General features: G+C 31.9%; 3 protein-coding genes and 1 non-coding gene across 7 annotated transcripts; 2 read left to right on the plus strand and 2 right to left on the minus strand.

Moving 5' to 3' along the window:
• The first annotated feature begins 7,957 nt into the window (after positions 1-7,957).
• Positions 7,958-9,203, plus strand: LOC133700624 (uncharacterized). The gene is made up of 3 exons (XM_062124205.1): positions 7,958-8,115; positions 8,229-8,283; positions 8,839-9,203. Exons 1-3 carry the CDS (start codon positions 8,028-8,030, stop codon positions 8,993-8,995), a joined length of 300 nt encoding a protein of 99 aa, XP_061980189.1. The 5' UTR covers positions 7,958-8,027; the 3' UTR covers positions 8,996-9,203.
• Positions 9,204-10,862: 1,659 nt separating this feature from the next.
• On the minus strand, positions 10,863-10,934 carry TRNAQ-UUG (transfer RNA glutamine (anticodon UUG)). Its single transcript has one exon. It is a non-coding gene; the product is annotated as a tRNA-Gln (tRNA).
• Positions 10,935-12,072: 1,138 nt separating this feature from the next.
• LOC133691558 (cytochrome c-type biogenesis ccda-like chloroplastic protein) lies at positions 12,073-15,956 on the plus strand. Of its 4 annotated transcripts, none has more exons than XM_062112129.1 (12): positions 12,073-12,280; positions 12,350-12,478; positions 12,737-12,792; positions 13,084-13,211; positions 13,315-13,400; positions 13,528-13,559; positions 13,927-14,088; positions 14,273-14,345; positions 14,458-14,558; positions 15,093-15,185; positions 15,440-15,486; positions 15,741-15,956. In XM_062112129.1, the coding sequence occupies exons 1-12, from the start codon at positions 12,220-12,222 to the stop codon at positions 15,811-15,813; spliced, it is 1,041 nt and encodes a 346-aa protein (XP_061968113.1). In that variant the 5' UTR covers positions 12,073-12,219; the 3' UTR covers positions 15,814-15,956. The 4 variants fall into 4 exon arrangements, with proteins under 4 accessions (XP_061968113.1, XP_061968097.1, XP_061968124.1 ...); XM_062112113.1 differs by having other exon boundaries at positions 12,074-12,280; positions 13,081-13,211; XM_062112122.1 differs by having other exon boundaries at positions 12,075-12,280; positions 12,353-12,478; positions 13,081-13,211.
• Positions 15,957-16,779: 823 nt separating this feature from the next.
• LOC133700515 (uncharacterized) lies at positions 16,780-18,793 on the minus strand. Its single transcript, XM_062124081.1, has 2 exons — positions 17,952-18,793; positions 16,780-17,416 (listed from the first exon to the last, which is right to left on the minus strand). The coding sequence occupies exons 1-2, from the start codon at positions 18,532-18,534 to the stop codon at positions 17,007-17,009; spliced, it is 993 nt and encodes a 330-aa protein (XP_061980065.1). The 5' UTR covers positions 18,535-18,793; the 3' UTR covers positions 16,780-17,006.
• Between the last annotated feature and the right edge of the window lie 628 nt (positions 18,794-19,421).

A 19,421-nucleotide genomic window follows, 5' to 3' on the forward strand; every position in this document is an offset into this window, starting at 1 on the left:
GATTGAGTATTAATTGACCGCGAGCTGGATTACATCCAAAACCAAATTCTTCAGTTGTAAAGAATTAGAAATGAAATTTAAGAAATATAAAAGCGTTTAAGGGTGAAACTGGAAAAAAAAATATGAGTATGAAGAAAGGAATAAAAACCAAGAAAATTCAAGCGAGTATCTTAAACTTGGGTTAATTTTTTAAACTCACAACTCATGAAATGCTAGACTCGAGTTCAACAAAGAAATTCAATTCCCAATTAATTTAATATTGAAGGCTGAAATAAAAAAAATCCAATCTAAAAAATTTGCCAAAGTAAAACAGATAGCAATCAAAAAAATAAGAACTAAATTTGATATAAAAATAAAATAAAATTAAATATTGATGGATGAAATTGAAAAATAAATTCAATTAAGAAAATGATTCAAGATAAAATAAATAAAAATAAAAAGAATAATGATCAAATCTAGCATATGAAATAATTAAAGGAGGATGAAATAAAAAAATTAATTTTATAAATAATTTTAAATAAAATAAATAGTAATAAAAAAACAAAGATTAAATCTGAAGGGAAAATAAATTGAAAGGGTTGGTTTTAAAATTTGGATTTCGTGCATAAAATCAATGAGAAAAGAGAAAATAAGGAAAAAAAATAAAAGAAAAGGCTATCGGTGCCAAACAAGAGATTTGTAAGTTACACGCGCCATATAAAAACAGAGGGGTCGTCAAGATGATTTGAACACTGCCCTGTGAAACACCATTTGGTTATCGTATTGCCTCTACATGCGTCATCCCAATGATACGGCTTTAACCCACGCTTTGACGCATGCAATGCATGCACAAGTCATTTTTTTAATAATATTTATATTTATTCAATTACAAAAGTGCTTTCATTTAACTTAATAATAACAAAAAAAAATTATAATAAAAAAAGATAAAAAAGCCCATGGATACTAATTTTTATTTTATTTTAAAGACAATCTAGTTATTTTAATATGCTTTAAAAATAAAAATCTAAAAGGTCCTAAAAATCAATTCAATATCTTTTGCTTTCACGGCTAAATTATTAATTTTACCGTGCAAAAATATGAAAATAACCTATTATCCCTAACGGTGAAGCCAGATGTTTTTGGCAAGTTGAGCAAATTTGTTATTTTATTATTTCAATCAATAATGTAAAATAAAAGAGTTTAGAACTACAGTATCTGTCACTACTAGTTTTAGCTTTTTCTCAAGGATGCCCCTCAATCGGACACCTGTTTTGGTATTAGTGGCTAGCTACCTCCTGTCCAAAAAAAATATTAGTGGCTACTAAAATGTTTCTATAGGCCAATTTATGTTCTTAGGTTGTGTTGCACCGTGTTTTTAAAAAATTAATTTTTTTTATTAAAAGTTAAATTTTTTTATATGCTCTGGATAGTTTTGATATATATCAAAAATAAATTTTTAAAAATAAAAAATATTATTTTAATATATTTTAATATAAAAAATATTTTAAAAATCAACCATAATTATAATTTTAAAGATATAAGTATAAAAAAAAATAAAAACAAAAAAATTAAGAGAAAATGGTGGATGAGATAGTTACGTGCCAATGTAGAGGTCAAGATTTGCTTAGACCTCTCGAGTCTCGACTATTTGTTTCCATGCAATATTTTTAATTTGTCCTGCTATTCCACTACTATATTTTAGTTTTCTTTTTTCCTTTTTAAAGGACATCATAAGAGAGTCAATTCCACGATAGAACTATATATATATATATATATATATATATATATATATATATATATATATATATATAGTTCTATTCCTTGTAGCTTTGGATGACCTTGGATGATTCATATTTTCTGAAAGACACAACATGCAATTGATTTCTTTATTAAGGTTTTGTTCGGTTATAATTATAATTAAACTAATACCACTCTCCACTGAGAATAAACCATTAATTGACTTAAAATTGACTCTTGACTCAATTATATACAAGAGGTTATTTTCATGTTGAATGGAAAATCAACATGATGTCTTTTTTAATAGAAAACACTTCAAATAATTTTTTAATGATTTTTTTATATTAATACATTAAAATCATAAAAAATATTTAAAAAACATTAATATGATATTTTTTCAAGTGAAAAGCAAATTCAACCTAAAAAACAAATCTTTTTTTTTTTTTTTTATCTCCCTCTCTTCTCCTAGGGACGAGGGAGAGAAAAAGAGAAAAAGGCTCTCGAGGTACACCAAAAATACGATTACGACACTATTAGTAACATAAAAGAATTTTGATGAGATGAATTCAACAACAACAACAAGGTCACCAATGATGATCGAAGTAGGCCACCTATTAAAGGCAAATGAACTACTCGTCATCTTTGAACAGTAAATGTAACTCACTCCGATCTTTATTGGTGACCTTTTTTGGTGTCATTGTATTTATTTTTTTGAGATTTTTCTGATATATCAATAGTGTCGTAATCAAAATTTTGATATATCTATGAGGTTTCTCTATTTCTTTATTTTTCTCTCTTTTCTTTTTTTATTGAAATTTATGTAGTCAATTTCACAATTTCTTTAAAATATTGCATTTATAAATAAAAATGAGTTTAAATATCATGTTTTTCAGTCTTAACATTTGCTAATTATTTTTCAAGTTGTGCTATTTTGCAAATTAAAAAAAACGTGCTAATTTTAAAAAAATAATCTAAATTGGACAGCGAGGGATCCTGGATTTTATAATTTGTTCGAAAGTGGAGGGAGATTAATGATAACGGTAGCATGGCCCCCGATAATTAAGGGCAAAAGGCAACGGCCATATTAGACAATGTGATGGAGAAGTCAACAACAAAAGCTAGCAACAAACTTGAACAGGCAAAGCCCACCTAATCCTCGGCAATGTTGGAATGTATTAGTTATTTCTTTTCTATTTAGGAGTTGATTTAGATTGAGAGTTGATTTAGATTGAGGGACATGTTCTTATTTAAAGTTTTTTTTTGAAAATATATAAAATAATATTTTATATTTAAAAATTTATTTTTAATATTAATATTTTAAAATAATTTAAAAACACTAAAAATAAATAATTTAAAATAAAAACATATTCAGATTTTAATAAAAAATAGATTGCACCGAAACTGGCATATAAATCCCTTGAACCTTTTCCTTCCTTCCTTTTTTCAAAGCTACATTACATTGTGAATGCACTTGGTTTTCCATATATTTATGGCATTAGTCTTCATTTAGAATAATATGTTGCCCCGTTTGAAAACATGAGCCAACTTATATTTTTAAAAATTTTATTTTTTTTGTTAAAAATTAAAATTTTTATGTTTTTGGATTGTTTTGATATGTTGATTTCAAAAATAATTTTTTAAAAATAAAAAAAATATCATTTTAATGTATTTTTAAACGAAAAACACTTTGAATCGTAACAACAATCCCAAACAGGTCCGACTCATCTTATTGGTTTTGTGATTGTTACCAGCTACATTTGCAATTTTGTTTTTTAAATAGTAAACTACTTCTGCATTATTCGTTTAAGAGTTGAAATTTTGAGTTCATAACCAAGCTCTCTCTTGGGAAATTTAATGGATTTGTTTTTTTAAGAATCATGCTTAACATGGGTATATATTACAATAAGTTTATATACCATTCCGAGTACATAATACTATACAAATACAATTTCTATACAAAGATTTCATTAAAAAACATGTATTAATTATTATTTTTTAAACAAGAAGCTAATCATTTATGACATTCGTCGATAATCAATTTTCTTACCATTCCTCTCCACATTACTTCTCTCTTGAGCAATTTCTTAAGATGACATCAGGTAATTTACTAAAGATTAAGTGTATATAAAAGAGGAATTGTGAAGGTATAAAGCTTTTAGTTTCACATGATTTTTAGACCATTGATTTACTCTAAATTTAAGGATTAATATAAAATAAAATAAAAGAGTCACGCACACATATATATTAGGACTGATGATGGGATTCAAGTGTATATATGAAACGTTCTTACATGATTTTTATAATAGAATGTGTGGTATTTGATTTAGTTCAGAAAAGTATCTAATTTCTTAATTTCGTACAAAAAAAAATCTAAATGGATGTATGTTAGTCAAATTAATAACATTTAAGAGTAATTAATAACATGTCATATATATAAATTGCTTCTAAAAGGACCAAAACTTGACTGAAAAAACTAAGAATACTATAATAACATCAATCCTAAATATTATCTTAAATTATTCCAGTACGTTCATGTCTTTACTTTAATAAATATATTATTATTTAACTCACACACATCGATTTAGATATATACTTAATTTATTATGCAAATTAAAAAATCAGCCACCATTTAAATAAAATTAAAAATCAACACTTAATTGTGAAAATCATACAAATTTAAGCGCTAAAAAATTACTGTATCTCATTTATATTATTAAGAAAAATAATATTTAACAAGAAGAAACAGCAAGAACAAGTTATTGGTATTAAAAAATAATATAAATTATATTCTAAAATTTTATTTAATAATTTAAATGATTAAATTGAAATGAATTTTTTATGGTTAGATTAATTAAACTTATTGTAATTATTAACATCACTCGTTATCATGTCATTAGTTTTACATGCATGACATGTAAGGGCAACTAAGCTAGTCCGAGGCAAATCTGCTATCATGTCACTAGCCCTTCACAGTCCCATGATGTCGTCATTTCATAGGTGATTTTACGACTTCCCACTTTGTTGGAATCCTCGGAGAAGCCTCCCCTTCCCCTCCAAACAGACAATTTTCTCTAAGAAATCAATTTCTTTGCATCATGTGGAACTTTTATCGTGAATATGAGTAGCAAGATTCTACTCAGTTTACAGCATGATCGATTTGGAAGATTCGGAAATAAGGTTGTTATATTGTGCCAGCCAATAAGCCTATATATATATCAACATTAATTTTACAGATGTTCAAATCATGGGCATTCAAGATTTCCACAAAAAATGCTTTCATTGAAGATACATATATTCATTAATTAATTTTAGTGTTTGGCACTTGTGATATTTAAATTAAGAAACAGCTCCCTGCTGATATTTCTTTCTTGCTTTTAAAGGGTATTAATAAATGTAGTAGTTGTTTTTTAAAGTATTTTTTTATTAGAAAATATATTAAAATAATATATTTTTTTATTTTTAAAATCAACACATTAAAATAATCTTAAAATATAAAAAAAATTTAATTTTAAATAAAATTAAATTCTTAAATTTTGCTCAACCTCGTTTAAAATGTAATACCAAACAGGAGTTTAGTTGATGCATCGTATAGTTGTCCACATGCGAAGCTAGTTTTTGTTTCATCTCTTCCTTTTTCTTTGTGGAAAAAAATAAGAAAAAATTCTAATAAACCTCATGCAAAACTTAAAAAATCTGTAATTACTTAATTGATTATAGGAAATTCCAAAATCTAGAATATATATGCGTGTGATTAATAAATATTATGATGTAAAATATTTTTTAAAAATATTTTTTACTTGAAAATAAATTATATTTTTTTTTCAGATTTTTTTATACTAGTACATCAAAACTACATAAAAAAACATTAATCTAATATTTGTTTAAATCAAATGCATTTTAAAAATGCAGTTACAAATGCAAGTGTAAACAGTGATACAATCCTTGCTGGGATTTTGGCAAGATTCTCGCTAGTCAACCTGGATTTTGGCAAAATTCATGATAGTTTTTGTACGTGGCTGTGCTGCATTTAACCTCTGGGTTAGCAATTTCTAAGTTCTAAAAGAGAGAGTGATATGTTTCATAAAAATGTTCCCCGTTTGTTTCCCGTGGCATGCAATTCACCTAAAAGTCTGTCTGAAATTTAATATAAACCCACTTCACCTAAAACAACACATCAAATCATTATTCCCCCCCCCCTTTTATCATCAATCCAATAATCACTGCATGTTCGCCATCTATTTAAAGTCTCTTGTCTTATGTATTTGATTTGAACGCTCATCATTCATGTCCTTTATGGCCGCACAGTTCTATTCTAAATAAAGCTGTGTATTGCATTTAGGAGTAGGTTTAGATCAAGCATCTAAGCATAGTGGATAAATACTTAATATCTAATTGATTAAAAAAGTAATCCAACTCACGTTTCTTAATGATTGTTGCTTGGGGTTAAAGACAGCCAGTTATTATTATTTTTTTGGGTTCACATAGGAATAGTAGTAGATTTTCTTTTTACTCGTCCAATCTCAAGGTTGATGAATGAAATAAACCCTAAAATATATCAAGTTATACTCTTAATAATCCATTCTTAAAGACACATATATAGGGTTTTTTGTTTATATATATCATGAGGAACTTGAGCTCACATGCATCTTTTAAGTGTATGTTAGATAGATTTCAAATATGTTTTTAGCAGATTCAACGTGACTGCGATTGAAATGAGACTCATAAAGTCAATTTGTGGCTCACAAGAATATATATAGTTCCATAAGTTTATATCCCATTTTTCAACCAGTAATTAAGAGTTCAATCTTGCATTATTTGTTTGTCTCTGCGCGCTACTTATTTTTAAGAACCATTAACATCAGCACAAGATTCTTAGAGCGACTCGATGCAATCCTACCAAGAAGTTGGTAGGATTGCATGTAAAACGACCGAGTTGAGCTTCATCATCACCAGCTTATCAATGAAGGATAGGTAGCTGTGTGCTTGTTGATTAGGTTGGAATGTAAGCCATGGAAGTAGTGTAATGGCTTTGACACAAGGGCCCTGGAAAAGAGCAGCAGTTGAGCGATCGCATGTGTAAAAGCCACAGGATGCCTCTTCTTTTTGTGGCATGTGCCAAGACACCTTTTTTAATGATTGAACATCATTGTTGTGATGAAGATGAAATGTTGCTGTCAATTTTAACAGAATGTGTCTTAAAAGAGGCAGAGTGATCTACAATAGTCCAAAAGTTGTTGCCAATTTTTACCAGATAAGCAGCTTCTTGGCTCCCCCACAAATCCCAGTCCTTTGATTGAGTAGTTACCAAGTCAATGGATCTTCTGTTCTACTACTGGGGCTCCTTTGCCCTTGCTGCTCCTCCCAAAGTCACGAGATCTGATCCAAACTATTTTTTTTATATATAAAAAAAATAGCTTGAATCATTTTATGAACAAAAATTAGGTAAGATAACTAGTTCAATGGGTCATCGAGTTAATCCATTGAACCGGATTAAGTCTTCTAACTAGGTTTAATTTTTTCTTGAGTTTATATTTTAATTTTGTTTTTTGTTAAAAGAATATTTTTAATGCTTTGTGTCTCCTATGCTCTTGTTGCTTATAGAATCAAAAAAGGATGAAATTTAAGATAACTGTCCCCTTTAAGCAAAGCATCGTCTTCAAATTCCTTGTTTTTGCTGTTTATTTAGGGTTTGCATTGTATCTGTATGTGTAAGGTGGGCATTTGTATAGTTGTATCGCACCTACAATGTTTTTGTACAAGCTAAACATGAAATCTATTATTGAGAAAACATGTATAAAGTTATCATTATTTTTTATTTAAAAATACTTGTATTATATATTTATTAACTTCCAATCAATTAATAATACTATTTTAACTTATTAGAGATTAAATAGTGAGTTGATTTAAGACTATTTCGGTTATCATAAAAAATAAAATAAAAATTAATTTGATATTATCTTATTAAAAACTTAGATGGACTTATAATCTTGTTGATTCAGGTTAAATTTGATTAAAAACCTGTTGATTTTTAATATTGTTTTAAATTTTTTATAATTTTATTTTAGTAAATCTACGCTAATCCACTTTATGCAGGCCGAGCTTGTAGCATGATCTTTTTGAAAGCATGGCGGGACGTGTATGAATGGTATCCATAAGAAACAGGGAATAGCTGGCCCAAACTGTTTTGTTATTGAGTCGGGCCATTTTCATTCTAAAAGCCCATTGGTCATCCACTTATAAAAGCTAGGGTTTTGTTTTTAACCATCCTAGCAGTCTCTCCGTCTCTCTACTCCCTCAACACTTCTTCAACCATGGCGAAAAACAGAAACAAGAAGAAGGAGAAGAACGGTGCCGTGTCAATGGACGTCGCAGAGCCCACTGTTTCAGATCTTCCTCAAGGTACCTCTCCCAATCATGTTTTTTTATTTTTTTTTTGTTATAGCTCCTGTTTTGTTTCCAAGAAAGAATAATAAGAAGTCAAGAAAATGAAGCTTGAAAAATTGTACGTGCAGCGATGGACACGTCAGAGTCTGGAGCTCAAAAATCAGCTCCTGTTACTTCTGTTAGGTCAGTGCTAATGAGCTTGTGGTTTCTCTTAATTGCTTATAATAATTAATGATGACTTGAACTTAGCTAGCTTGTACTTTATACTCTACAGTCTACATAGCATATATCAAATTGTAATAATTGTTTTGCAGAAACTGCTTTTGTTGTTATAATTCTGCAATTAACTATATAAAAAAGAGGAAATGGGCATTTTTGTAATGAAATTTCACAACTTTTTGTATTTTGGAGATGTGCTTTACAGTTTGTTTTAGGATTAAACATGTGTTTTAGAGGTTGCTCTTATGGTTTGCATATACGCTGCTTGTGTTTATTATCATGGGAATAGGCATCTGTTAGATATGTCAAATGGAAACTCTCCAACTCTCCATTGAAGGGCTCTAGTACTTAAGGTTTTTGCTATGTCCTATGCTGCCAAACTTAAGTTTCACCTCCAAGGAGACGGAAACCTCTTCTGATTTTGATCCTTTGGTTTTTGTTTTCAGCCCTTTGCATCTGCTTAATGTCCCCTTCTTTTTGTACTCCCCCTGTCTTGATCATGAGCTTCTTTTGAAACAGAAAGACAAAGGGAAGACCAATGAAGAGATCAAAGAATGTTCGGAAGATGAAAGCAATAGCTAAAGCTATATCTAACAATGAGATAACTGTTGAGAAAGGTTTGAAGAAAGATGGTAAAACAACAAGAACTCAATCAGCAAAAAAGTTGTACGAGTGAGCACTGAAGGATGCCGATTTCTTTAACCTTAGATGTCTTTCCATCTCCATGTTAATCTTATTATTTTCCTCTGCTGTGTTGTTTGTGATTTAATTATTTTTCCTCTCTTAGAGTTTCTAGAGTCAGTTAAATTTATACAAATCCGAATGGTCGAATACTGATTAACTTGATATCTAATGAGTATTTAGACCTCCAATTGGAAATCCAATAGGATCCTTAAGCGAACTCAAGAGAGCGAGGGGGAGTGAGAGGGAGAAATGAGCTTCGGACGGTTTGGAGTGGAATCTTAAACAATCTTCGGCCGTTCTCTCCAAATTGATTGCTCATGCCGGCTGAGATTAAATGAAGAAACCTTGCCTCGAAACTCGGAAGATCAAATTTAGGACAAATAGCGCCGTTATGATGTAGGTTATGTTTGGAACACGGTTACATTTTAATTTTTTTTTTAAAATTTAATATGATTTATATGTTTTGGATTATTTTGATGTACTATTTCAAAAATAATTTTTTAAAAATAAAAAAACATTATTGACATTTATTTTAGTACAAAAAGTTATTTGAAAAGTACCCGCAACCACACTGCCAAACACGCTCGTAGTGAATTAGCTGAGTTCCTGAGACAAGACTTCGATTTTGTTTTAAGCTATAACCAGCCTCGAATTTGTTTGTTGAAAAATAATTTTTTATAAAAAAAATAAATTATATTTTGATGTTTGATAGTGTAATGAAAAATAAGTTGGAAAATATTTTCTAGTGTTTGATTATGTCATGGAAAATAAGCTGGAAAATAATTTATTAATGTTTTATTTTTTTCAAGTTTATTAAAATAATAAAAAATAAATCTTACAAATTAAAAGTTGAATGAGAATGAAATTGAAATTTTTTTTTCATAAATTATCTCAAATAAAATAAATAATAATCAAAATAATAAAGATCAAATCTAAAAAATAAAAAAATAAAAAATAAAAAAATTAAAATAATAATAATTAACATTTCATAAATTATTTCAAATAACATAAATAACAATCAAAAGAATAAGGATCAAATTTGATAGATAAAAAATTTTAATAAAAAAATGATAAGAAAAAAATAAATAACAATTATAAAAATAAGGATCAAAGATAATATAAAAATTAAAATTTAAGAGATGAAATTGAAAAATAAATATTTAAAACAAAATATATATAGCAATCAAAAGTTTGAGGATCAAATTTGATATAATCAACAAATAATATGATATTTTTAAATTTTTCACAACTTTCAGAAATTGTTTTTCGTTCAAATTTTTCTTGAAACTAAATTTTTTTTTTTACTGAAAAGTATTTTCTGTTGATCAACTTTTTTAATATCAAATAAACACAAAAAAAATTTAAAAAATAATTTTTCAGAAACAACTTTTCAGAAACTATGGAATATTTAAGATATCTTCTCTTTTCGTTCAATGACAAAGAACTGGGGCTCACAGGGAAGAAGATTCTTGCTCGCTTGTGGGACTATCTAATGAGCCATCTTCACGTCGAACTTCATGCTGTCTGTCTGTGGAATCTGCGTTTTGAGTTTGAAACATGTGTGAATGTCTGGTTGTCTTTCAGGAGGAGGCCTCGGAGAACTCTGATGAAACAGAGATTAATTATTATTTCAGTCTGAGTTCTGGATCAATATCTGAGTGGGGTAAAATACTCCTTCCTATACAGTGACCCTAATTGATCTACCCGTCGAATCGATTGAAACATGCAAAATACTTCCCAGAAGAAGGAAAGCAATGTTTCTGAAATATATTGCTGCATTGCATTTTTTATACTCGTTTCAAGGATAGAAAAAAAAAGGCTTTTATCTTATAATAAGAAATTGATAAATAGGTCCAAAAAGGTCCTACCGGGAGTCGAACCCAGGTCGCTGGATTCAAAGTCCAGAGTGCTAACCACTACACCATAGAACCAGGATGTTGGGGGGCTTGAATCAATTAGATATATAGATGGGAGAAGCCATCAGCAAGTCTCTATGGTGGTTGTGAGAAGATGGAAATAAAAAGACATCTATAAAAAGCAAGAAGACAGCAGCTATGCCGATTAATGCAACATATAATTACACTAGCGGGCTCCCTCTGACACCAATGCTTCATCCTGCCTCCAACCCAACTACCACCCATGGAAAAAATGCATGAGAAGGAAAGTGCAGAAAAGATATCTGGATTTACATTTGTGCGATGGAGAAGCAAAACCTGAGTGTCTGAGTGCTACCGCTATCGGACATATCATGGAGCCTGGCACAGAGCTCTTTCTATTTGATTTTTGCTTGAAGCGGCATTCACACTGCCATTCCCAAGGGAGAGGTGGATTTGGAAGTGGCTGTGAAGGGAATTTCCAGCACAGGTGAGATAAATCGTTTCATAATGATATTAATCATATATGCATAAAAATTTACTGAATTGAGTTTTCTTATCCAATAATTAATAAGACTCTTGACGCAGAGCGGCATACAAGCATCTTTGTAATTTATTTTATGCATATATGATTATACCATTTTTGGGTTTTTATCTTTATATTTTATTAACATGTTTTAAAGTAATTTTAGGCTTTTAGCAGTAAAAAATATGGTACCAAATAGGACATCCTATATCTTAGTCGTTGAATGCAAATGCTGGTCCCAGGAGGAAGAAGTGGTGGTATCTGTTGGGCTTAAAAACAGAGGAAAATGAGTTACGATGGGCTCGTTTCCAAATTTAAACACCGCGACAGCTACCTTAATGGCAAATTAATAATTTTCATTTACAAAGACTATTTAGATATTAAAAAAAATTATAATGGTAAACCTATGATATTTTAAATTTTTTCAATGTCAATGATGCGATATATAATATGAAATTAATTTTACAAATAATAAGATATATAACATAATTTGTAAAAAAAAACGATAGATAGAGTATTTCCATGTTTAAACGACAAGAAGTTTGTAGTCATTTGCTTTAAAAAAATGCTTAATCAATAATCCAGGTACTTTATTGGTTTAATAATGTTTTCATCAAAACGCAGCCGTATAATAAAACGCGGTAAACCAAATAACCGTTAAATTAAAACGTCATTAACTTAGCCGCCACAAATTCATCCAAGAGACCAGAAATATCTCCCGCTCCCCAAAATTTTCCTTTCATTTTCTCTCACACTTTCTCGGCAACCAAACATCATTGAAGAGCTTCAATACTCCCCTTTCTCACCTTCACAGTAATGAGCTTGCTTATAAACCACTGTGCTATTTACTGTCGTGTCAACCAGGGACGCAATAATGGTGAGTTCAAATTAGGTCATTTTATTATCTGCTGGCTTTACAACATATTTTATTTATTTGTGTAATTAGCAGGGAAACATAAGGCGCCAATCAGAATGAGTAGCAAATCCTCCAAAACGAAAGAAGATTTTGTTTCTTTATCGAAGAAGGATAGGAATTGCAGCCTTGGAATTAACACTATTATTAGTTCCATAGCAGGCAAGTAATTATGATTTTTTTTTCTTTTTTAAATCCTCAACCTGATTTAATTACTGAATAAGAGTTTTTTTTTTCAACTTAATTGTGTATGTAGAGCATGTGGATTTAATCGAATTTCTTAATATTGAGACTTTTGAAGAATTTAGTTGGTCATATTCTCTTTTTTTTTGGCTTGTGTTAATTGATCTAGAGGTTCACAATTGTTTGTATGCTTGTATTCGCGATGATAATTTTTTTTTCTTATTTGTGCTTTCTCAGTCTCAAATTTGGTTGCGATAGACATGGCAAAGGCTGTAACTCTGGATAAAGTACTGGTAAGAATCCATGCTGTCTGTGTGCTTGAACTGGCCACATGAGAAAGAGCACAAAGAGAAGCTTTTGATTCATATTTTGTTCAAACCATTAGTTCCTCGCTCCCTTTAATTCTTCACTTCTCTCAATAAGCATACCTATACTTACATTTTTTTTTACCTATTTCTATCTTGAAGTTTTCATATTCGGTGTCCTTGTATCACAATTGGTTGCGTTATTTTTGGAGTATTTTACAGATTATATCGCTTGTATAAGCTAAAGGGCTCAATTTGCTTTTCCTTTCGAGTTAGGAGGAGGCTGCTTCTGTTTATACTTTGGCTGATGGAAGCATTGGGGACTGGTTTGGAGGTTTCTTATATTCATCTGGGCAACAAGCTAATGAAGCTGTTCAAGACCAGTTATCAGCACTCAGTTTTACTAGGTTTGTCTCTACAATTTTACCTTCAATTTGCTATCATATTTCTGAAAATTTATTACTGCTTTTTTCTTATGCACTGTGTTTCACTGCTTATTCTGCTTTACAGTTTGGCAGTGATTTTTGGAGCAGGGCTTGTAACCAGCCTTTCTCCTTGTACATTAAGCGTTTTACCGTTGACCCTTGGTTACATTGGTAAGTATTTGTTGGATGTAGATTTGGCAGCGAATGGATTTATACTACTATTTTGTAATATTCCTTTTCTCTTTTGCATCTCTTATGAGCTCTGATACTTGATTTCGGCCTTGTTTGGATCATGCAGGAGCATTTGGCTCTGGAAAGAGCAGGGCAGAGGTTATGACTTGTTAAACGGCTTGTCTGCATTTTATGTTTCCCTTACTTTCTTATTTCACACATTGAGCTCAAATTGCAAATCTTGAAATTAGTTCAGAATTAAAGAATGAAATGGAAAGATTTTAAAATGTTTGGAGTAGAAAAGGAAGTCAAAGATGTTGTTGGCATTTTTTACCACCAAGACTATACAAATCATGTTGTGGCAGGATATGGTCCTTCTCTCGGAGCACTGAAAATTTGCAGTGCAAATATCCCTTTCTCTGTCTCACTTTCTTGCACACACCAGACACACACAGATGGTCAAATATGCACTCACACATATTTCGTGCTCAAAGCCTCAAACATGTTTGATTGTGTTTCTGGTTAGATTGTTGGGGATTCTATTGCATTTGCTTTGGGATTGGCAACTACACTAGCTCTTCTAGGCATAGCAGCCTCGTTTGCTGGAAAGACATATGGGCAGATAGGACAAGGATTGCCCTTGGCTGCTTCTGGTCTGGCTGTTATTATGGGTCTAAATCTTCTAGAGGTGATGATATATTTTGATTGATGTTTGATTTATGTGCATCACAAGTTTTAGGGTTTTTACTTGATGATGGATTTTTCAGTGTTTCAGAGATGGCTTTTGAATGGTTCAATTGCAGATAGACTTTCTTTTATCTGACTGTCTATTATCTAAATCTCCCTCCTATTTATGGGCTCATTTTGTGCAGGTTATTGAATTACAACTACCTTCCTTTTTCAACAACTTTGATCCCCGTGCTGCTGCTGCTAATTTTCCATCAAGTAATTGGCCTTCTCAACTCTAAGCAATTTGTCAACTATTCATTATCAAGGTGACCTGTGTTCTCTGCATGTTCTTCAATGTTTTGAATAAGATGGAAGTATGACATTCTAGGTGTGCAAGCATATTTAGCTGGGCTTACTTTTGCACTAGCAGCCTCGCCTTGCAGTACACCTGTGCTGGCCACTTTGCTGGGATATGTGGCTGCATCTAAGGTATTCTAAAACTACCAGAGTTCTCTGAGTCCTATTGAGCTTAAGTTCTTTTAAGATTGCAGATCAGACACATATGCATAAATGTACTACTTTGAACTTGCCGGTCATAAAACACAATTTTTTTCCTTTTTGTTGGAAGAACTAATCTTTTGCTGTTGGGATTAGTTACTGCAGTTATTTTGTTTCATGTAAACTTCATTATCTGAAACTCGTAAAAGCTCAGTCACATTGGGAGAGCTTTTTTTTTTTTCCCGAAATATTTTAATTACTGGTACACACCTAGAGGAAAGAAAGAGTTCTATGCTCAGTGCAAATTCTATTTGAAGGTTTGGAAAGTTGAAGGGCTTGTAGTGATGACTTTTTGAGTGGATGTTCACACTGAAATGCTACATGGAAAGGTAAAGAAAATGAAAGGAAGGGAAAACATCAGTGGAGTAATGGATTAGTTATATTCAGAGTAATGTTTGGTGCATTGTATCCCGAATTCATTTTTGAAGGCTTATTTTGTTTGCTTTGCATATTTGTCAATAACAGGATCCAGTCGTAGGAGGCAGCTTGCTCTTAACATACACAACTGGTTATGTTGCTCCTCTACTTCTCGCAGCTTCTTTTGCTGGAGCATTGCAGGTACTTGATTTTCTACTGCTGGGGATACAGTCATTATTTCAGTTAAATCAACATTATGTGCAGCTATGTGCCAGTGCCTGGAATTGGGCCTGGGCCTAATGTATAATTATTGTAACTCCTGTAACTAGCGGTGCTAGTAATAGCTTAGCACAGGTATAACTTGGTTATTGGAGTGGGATTGATTTGTCGTCTTCTGTTCTGATTTTTCATTTTCATTTTTAGAAAACCTGACCTCTCTCTAACTACATTTGCAGAGCTTGCTGTCATTCCGCAAGTTCTCAGCATGGATCAATCCAATGAGGTATTCTCAGAGAATCTTTAATGCTTTGAATTTTATGACAGGCAAACTACTGCTTCTGACTCCCGTAATCCATCAATTCATTAAACAATTTGACGGTATATATGGCCAAGTTGATCGGTCTATTGTCATATGGAACTCGCACCATTGTGTGGCCATCTTATTGAACTGCATGCATGTCATAAGCTTGTATTTTCAGGTCTTAGGTTCCCTGAAGTCTCCTTTCTGATACATGTTTGAATGTGATTGGTTGGCAGTGGTGCACTTTTGTTAGGAGGGGGCGTGTACACTTTCTTGGATAGGCTCTTCCCACCCACGATGGCAATGTAGATTTACCATCCTCAGGCTCTGTGTAGACTTACTATACATTTGGAAACTTGCATACAGTAGGATTGAGCTCGCTCATGTTGCTGGTCAGTACTTGTTACTTAAATACACGTTGACATTGTAATATAATATCATTTCTCCACCAAGATCGTTACTAGTGTTGTTGTTTAATAAACTTATTATTTTTATTTTGTCATGGCGTGTGTGTGTGTACTATTTTCAAAATTATTCTTAAAAATCGTAAACATTTATATGGTGTGTTTTATAAGACATGCAAGGAATTTGTTATTCAATTATTCTTAAAAAAATGCATATTTGCCACTATAGAACAGGTTTACACAAAGATGAACATTATCTCAACTCAAAAATGGATTATAGTTTCATTTTATATACAAATGATTTAGTTTTCTCAACCCTTATTAGTATATAATATTTTACTATCCATGCGTGTATCCAATAAATGCCCAAATGGCATTTGATAAAAATTTGAAAATTCTTTTTTCATGTTGTTAGATTGTTTTGATGTTGATATTAAAAATAAATTTTAAAAAAATAAAAAATATTATTTTAATATATTTTTAAATAAAAAATATTTTAAAAAACAATTATTACTAAAATACTAAAAATCACATTAACAAGATAAAAAAGAATTAAAACTGACAATGTGCTACTCAACTCTCCTCTCTGCACAAATTAAGAGTATAACTAATACAAAAATTGACAATAAAGACATGGAAATTCAAATTCCTAATTTCTATTACCATCCACAAATAAAAATTGAGCATATACACTAATATTTGAACGTTTGATATAATGTTCATCATCTAATTTCCTCATAGTTACACCTTTTTTTTAAAAAAATACAATCAGGTTTCTACACATTTATTTGTCCAATTTAATTAAAACAAACAAGTATATAATTCATGAAGATTTTACTTGTTATAGTAAGAAGTAATTCCAAATCCAACATAAAAACTGGGACAGTACCATTTTATTTTATTTTTCTTAAAAAGAGAGGAATACATGGGGTTTAAATTAAAATTAATTATATAATACATTGATATTTTGTATCTGTAAGGTACATCTAATCCGTGATCAGTTCCTTTACCAATATTGGACGGGTCCTAAAATCACCTCCTTTCTTCACTTAATTCTTACCCCTTCCATTCAAGAGAAGATGGCGATACAAACAAGGTCTAATATGTTCCACGACCAATCATCTCTTGATACTGGTTCAAAGACTCCTGCCTTTGCAACCTCATTTCCTCGTTAAACTTCTTTATAAACGCCTCAACTCGCTTGTTCAACTCGTCCTGACCCAGTGAAGGTTCTCTACCGAGTTTCCCTGACCCTTGCGGACTCCGAGCTAGCTTCTCTGGCTTGCTGCTGCTGCTCCTATCGTTAAAAGTCTCAGATTTCTTCGTCAGTTTTCGTGGGCGGGTGCTGTCTCGGCGCAAGTGTGTTTCCCACGTGTCGGACTTCTTTAGGTGTCTGGTTAGTGGCATCGGACGGCCATCCGTTATCGTCTTCCACGTGCTCTCCAGCGTGTCGTACCGTTTTGGCTTTGACACTCCCAACGCTGCTGGTGCTGCTGCCTTCCCATTACCTAAAACAAGAATTTACCCAACAATGTTTCATTATGATTATCATAATCATCTGCAACTTTGATTTATGTTTCTCCATGATTATAAGACTCGGTACGGAATGACGAATCACCAAGTTAACTTGGAGGATCTTATAACTAGGTTTCTATGGATTTATTGGATAATCATGATCTCGATTACAAGAGGGATTATCCTGTAACATAATTACATGGATTTAATCCTCCTTTACTCGTAACTTAAATAATTAAGAGATAATAAAAAGAATTATTAAGACGGTCAGGAGGAAAAATAATTTCTTTTTTGTTTTGTTTGTAATAGCTGATGAGAGAAGTGCTTATTTCAAAGCAGCTTTGTCGTTGTAAAAATAAAAATCCCATGACAGATATTGGCCCCAAACATTCAGAAATGCATATTGGGAATCTAGTAAACAAATTGTAATGGTAATTGGTGCAACTCTGCATAGTATTTGCTAATTCATAAGCAATGAGTAGCTAAAATCTTGGTTTTTGTGTGTAAGAATTAAAAGAGAGAATTTACCTTCAGGAGTTGCTTTCAAAGATTTCCTGCGACCCAATCTTGCAGAAACCAATGGTTTCTCTTTCTCAAACAAGAACTCCATAGATGGGGCTGCCTTACCACCCTCTTCCCTTTCATATACCCCAATAGTCTTCACCGTACAATCCTCCACAGCCGCAGCCTTCCAGTCCACATCCGATTCTTGATAATTACTACCATATTGATAACTTGAAACAACAGCAGCATCATTATCATAATCACTTCTTGCACGAACAGAAATATTCTCCACCTGCACCGGAGAGGCAATAATATCCGCTGATGATGGCAAGGGTACTTGTTGCTCTTGGTTTGGCTTTTGAAGTTGAAGCTTGGAAGAGGCGACAATAGAGATGATTATGCAGTTGACGACCAAGTAAAGATAAGGTGGCTGAAGCCAAGAAAGAACGAAGGAGTACATGATAGGTAGCTCAGAGACTGCAAAATTTGCTATTACTGAAAGGACAGATAATTTTAGCATCACCGCTAAAGATAACACCCCAGCTGATATCAAAGCCACTTTGAGAGAGAGCATTGGATTTCCAGAACTTGATGCAGGAAGCACCATTATTTTCTTCTTCACTCAAAATGGAGCTTCAAGAATCAAGATTGTTCGAGATCCTCGGGCTCTTAACAAGTGCAGATCGCAGAAAGAGAGAAGAAGGGAATGTGAGAAAATTGCGATGTGAGAAAATGGAAGGTGGTATATTATATGGAGTGGAGTTGCAGAGAGTTTGTGGTGAAATGGGGACCGAAAGATGAAAGTAGGACATGGCAATGGAAGAATTCAAGGGGCACTGGTGTGGGGCCTGGCGGTGTTTCCACGTACAAAGTAGAACACTTGTTATTTGCTGTATAATAAGAGTTTATCCATTAGGGTTTTTCAAGTATTTAATTATAAAAAAACAATCTTTTTCGTCCACCAGACAGGATGATCGTGTTTTTCTACACTAGTTCTGATTATAATTAATGTGAAAAACTCACTAATAACACAACAATAAAGAGGAAATCTTTTTCGTCCACCAGACAGGCCATGAACATGTTTTTCTACCGAATATGCATGCCAGTACTTTCTCATACCAATCGAAGTGATATTTGTTGAAATTAATTTTAATTTTTCTAGTCTGGATATTTATGTCCAAACCCTCTGAATGAGAAGGACGGGAGTGATTGGATTAGAAAAATATAAGACTACTGTCCAAACCTTAATGACAGTGATCATACGGATCAGATTAGTTGGCTTAATTTCCATCAGTGACAACTAACGAATTATGCCTCATGTAAGAATCAGAGGCGATGAGGGTTCAGACATTTTAATCAGATAACGTCGAGCATCAACATCTTGTTAGGCGATAATTATCAAATCCATGTTTGACGACGCCCCCTAAATCTGTTTGCCACTATCCGGCCGTTCCAACTAATTTTAGGTTCCCGACTTGCAAAGAAAAGAAAAGG

Source organism: Populus nigra, chromosome 1, assembly GCF_951802175.1.
Source record: "Populus nigra chromosome 1, ddPopNigr1.1, whole genome shotgun sequence".
Lineage (NCBI taxonomy): Eukaryota > Viridiplantae > Streptophyta > Magnoliopsida > Malpighiales > Salicaceae > Populus > Populus nigra.

Excerpts from the sequence above, each read along its gene's own strand:
- LOC133700624 (XM_062124205.1), top strand. The coding sequence starts at position 8,028 with ATGGCGAAAAACAGAAACAAGAAGAAGGAGAAGAACGGTGCCGTGTCA. Across the intron at positions 8,116-8,228 it reads TGTTTCAGATCTTCCTCAAG|CGATGGACACGTCAGAGTCT; the intron begins GTACCTCTCCCA and ends TTGTACGTGCAG. Across the intron at positions 8,284-8,838 it reads GCTCCTGTTACTTCTGTTAG|AAAGACAAAGGGAAGACCAA; the intron begins GTCAGTGCTAAT and ends CTTTTGAAACAG.
- LOC133691558 (XM_062112113.1), top strand. The coding sequence starts at position 12,220 with ATGAGCTTGCTTATAAACCACTGTGCTATTTACTGTCGTGTCAACCAG. Across the intron at positions 12,281-12,349 it reads CAACCAGGGACGCAATAATG|CAGGGAAACATAAGGCGCCA; the intron begins GTGAGTTCAAAT and ends TTGTGTAATTAG. Across the intron at positions 15,186-15,439 it reads CTTTTGCTGGAGCATTGCAG|AGCTTGCTGTCATTCCGCAA; the intron begins GTACTTGATTTT and ends CTACATTTGCAG.
- LOC133700515 (XM_062124081.1), bottom strand. The coding sequence starts at position 18,534 with ATGGTGCTTCCTGCATCAAGTTCTGGAAATCCAATGCTCTCTCTCAAA. Across the intron at positions 17,417-17,951 it reads TTTGAAAGCAACTCCTGAAG|GTAATGGGAAGGCAGCAGCA; the intron begins GTAAATTCTCTC and ends TTCTTGTTTTAG.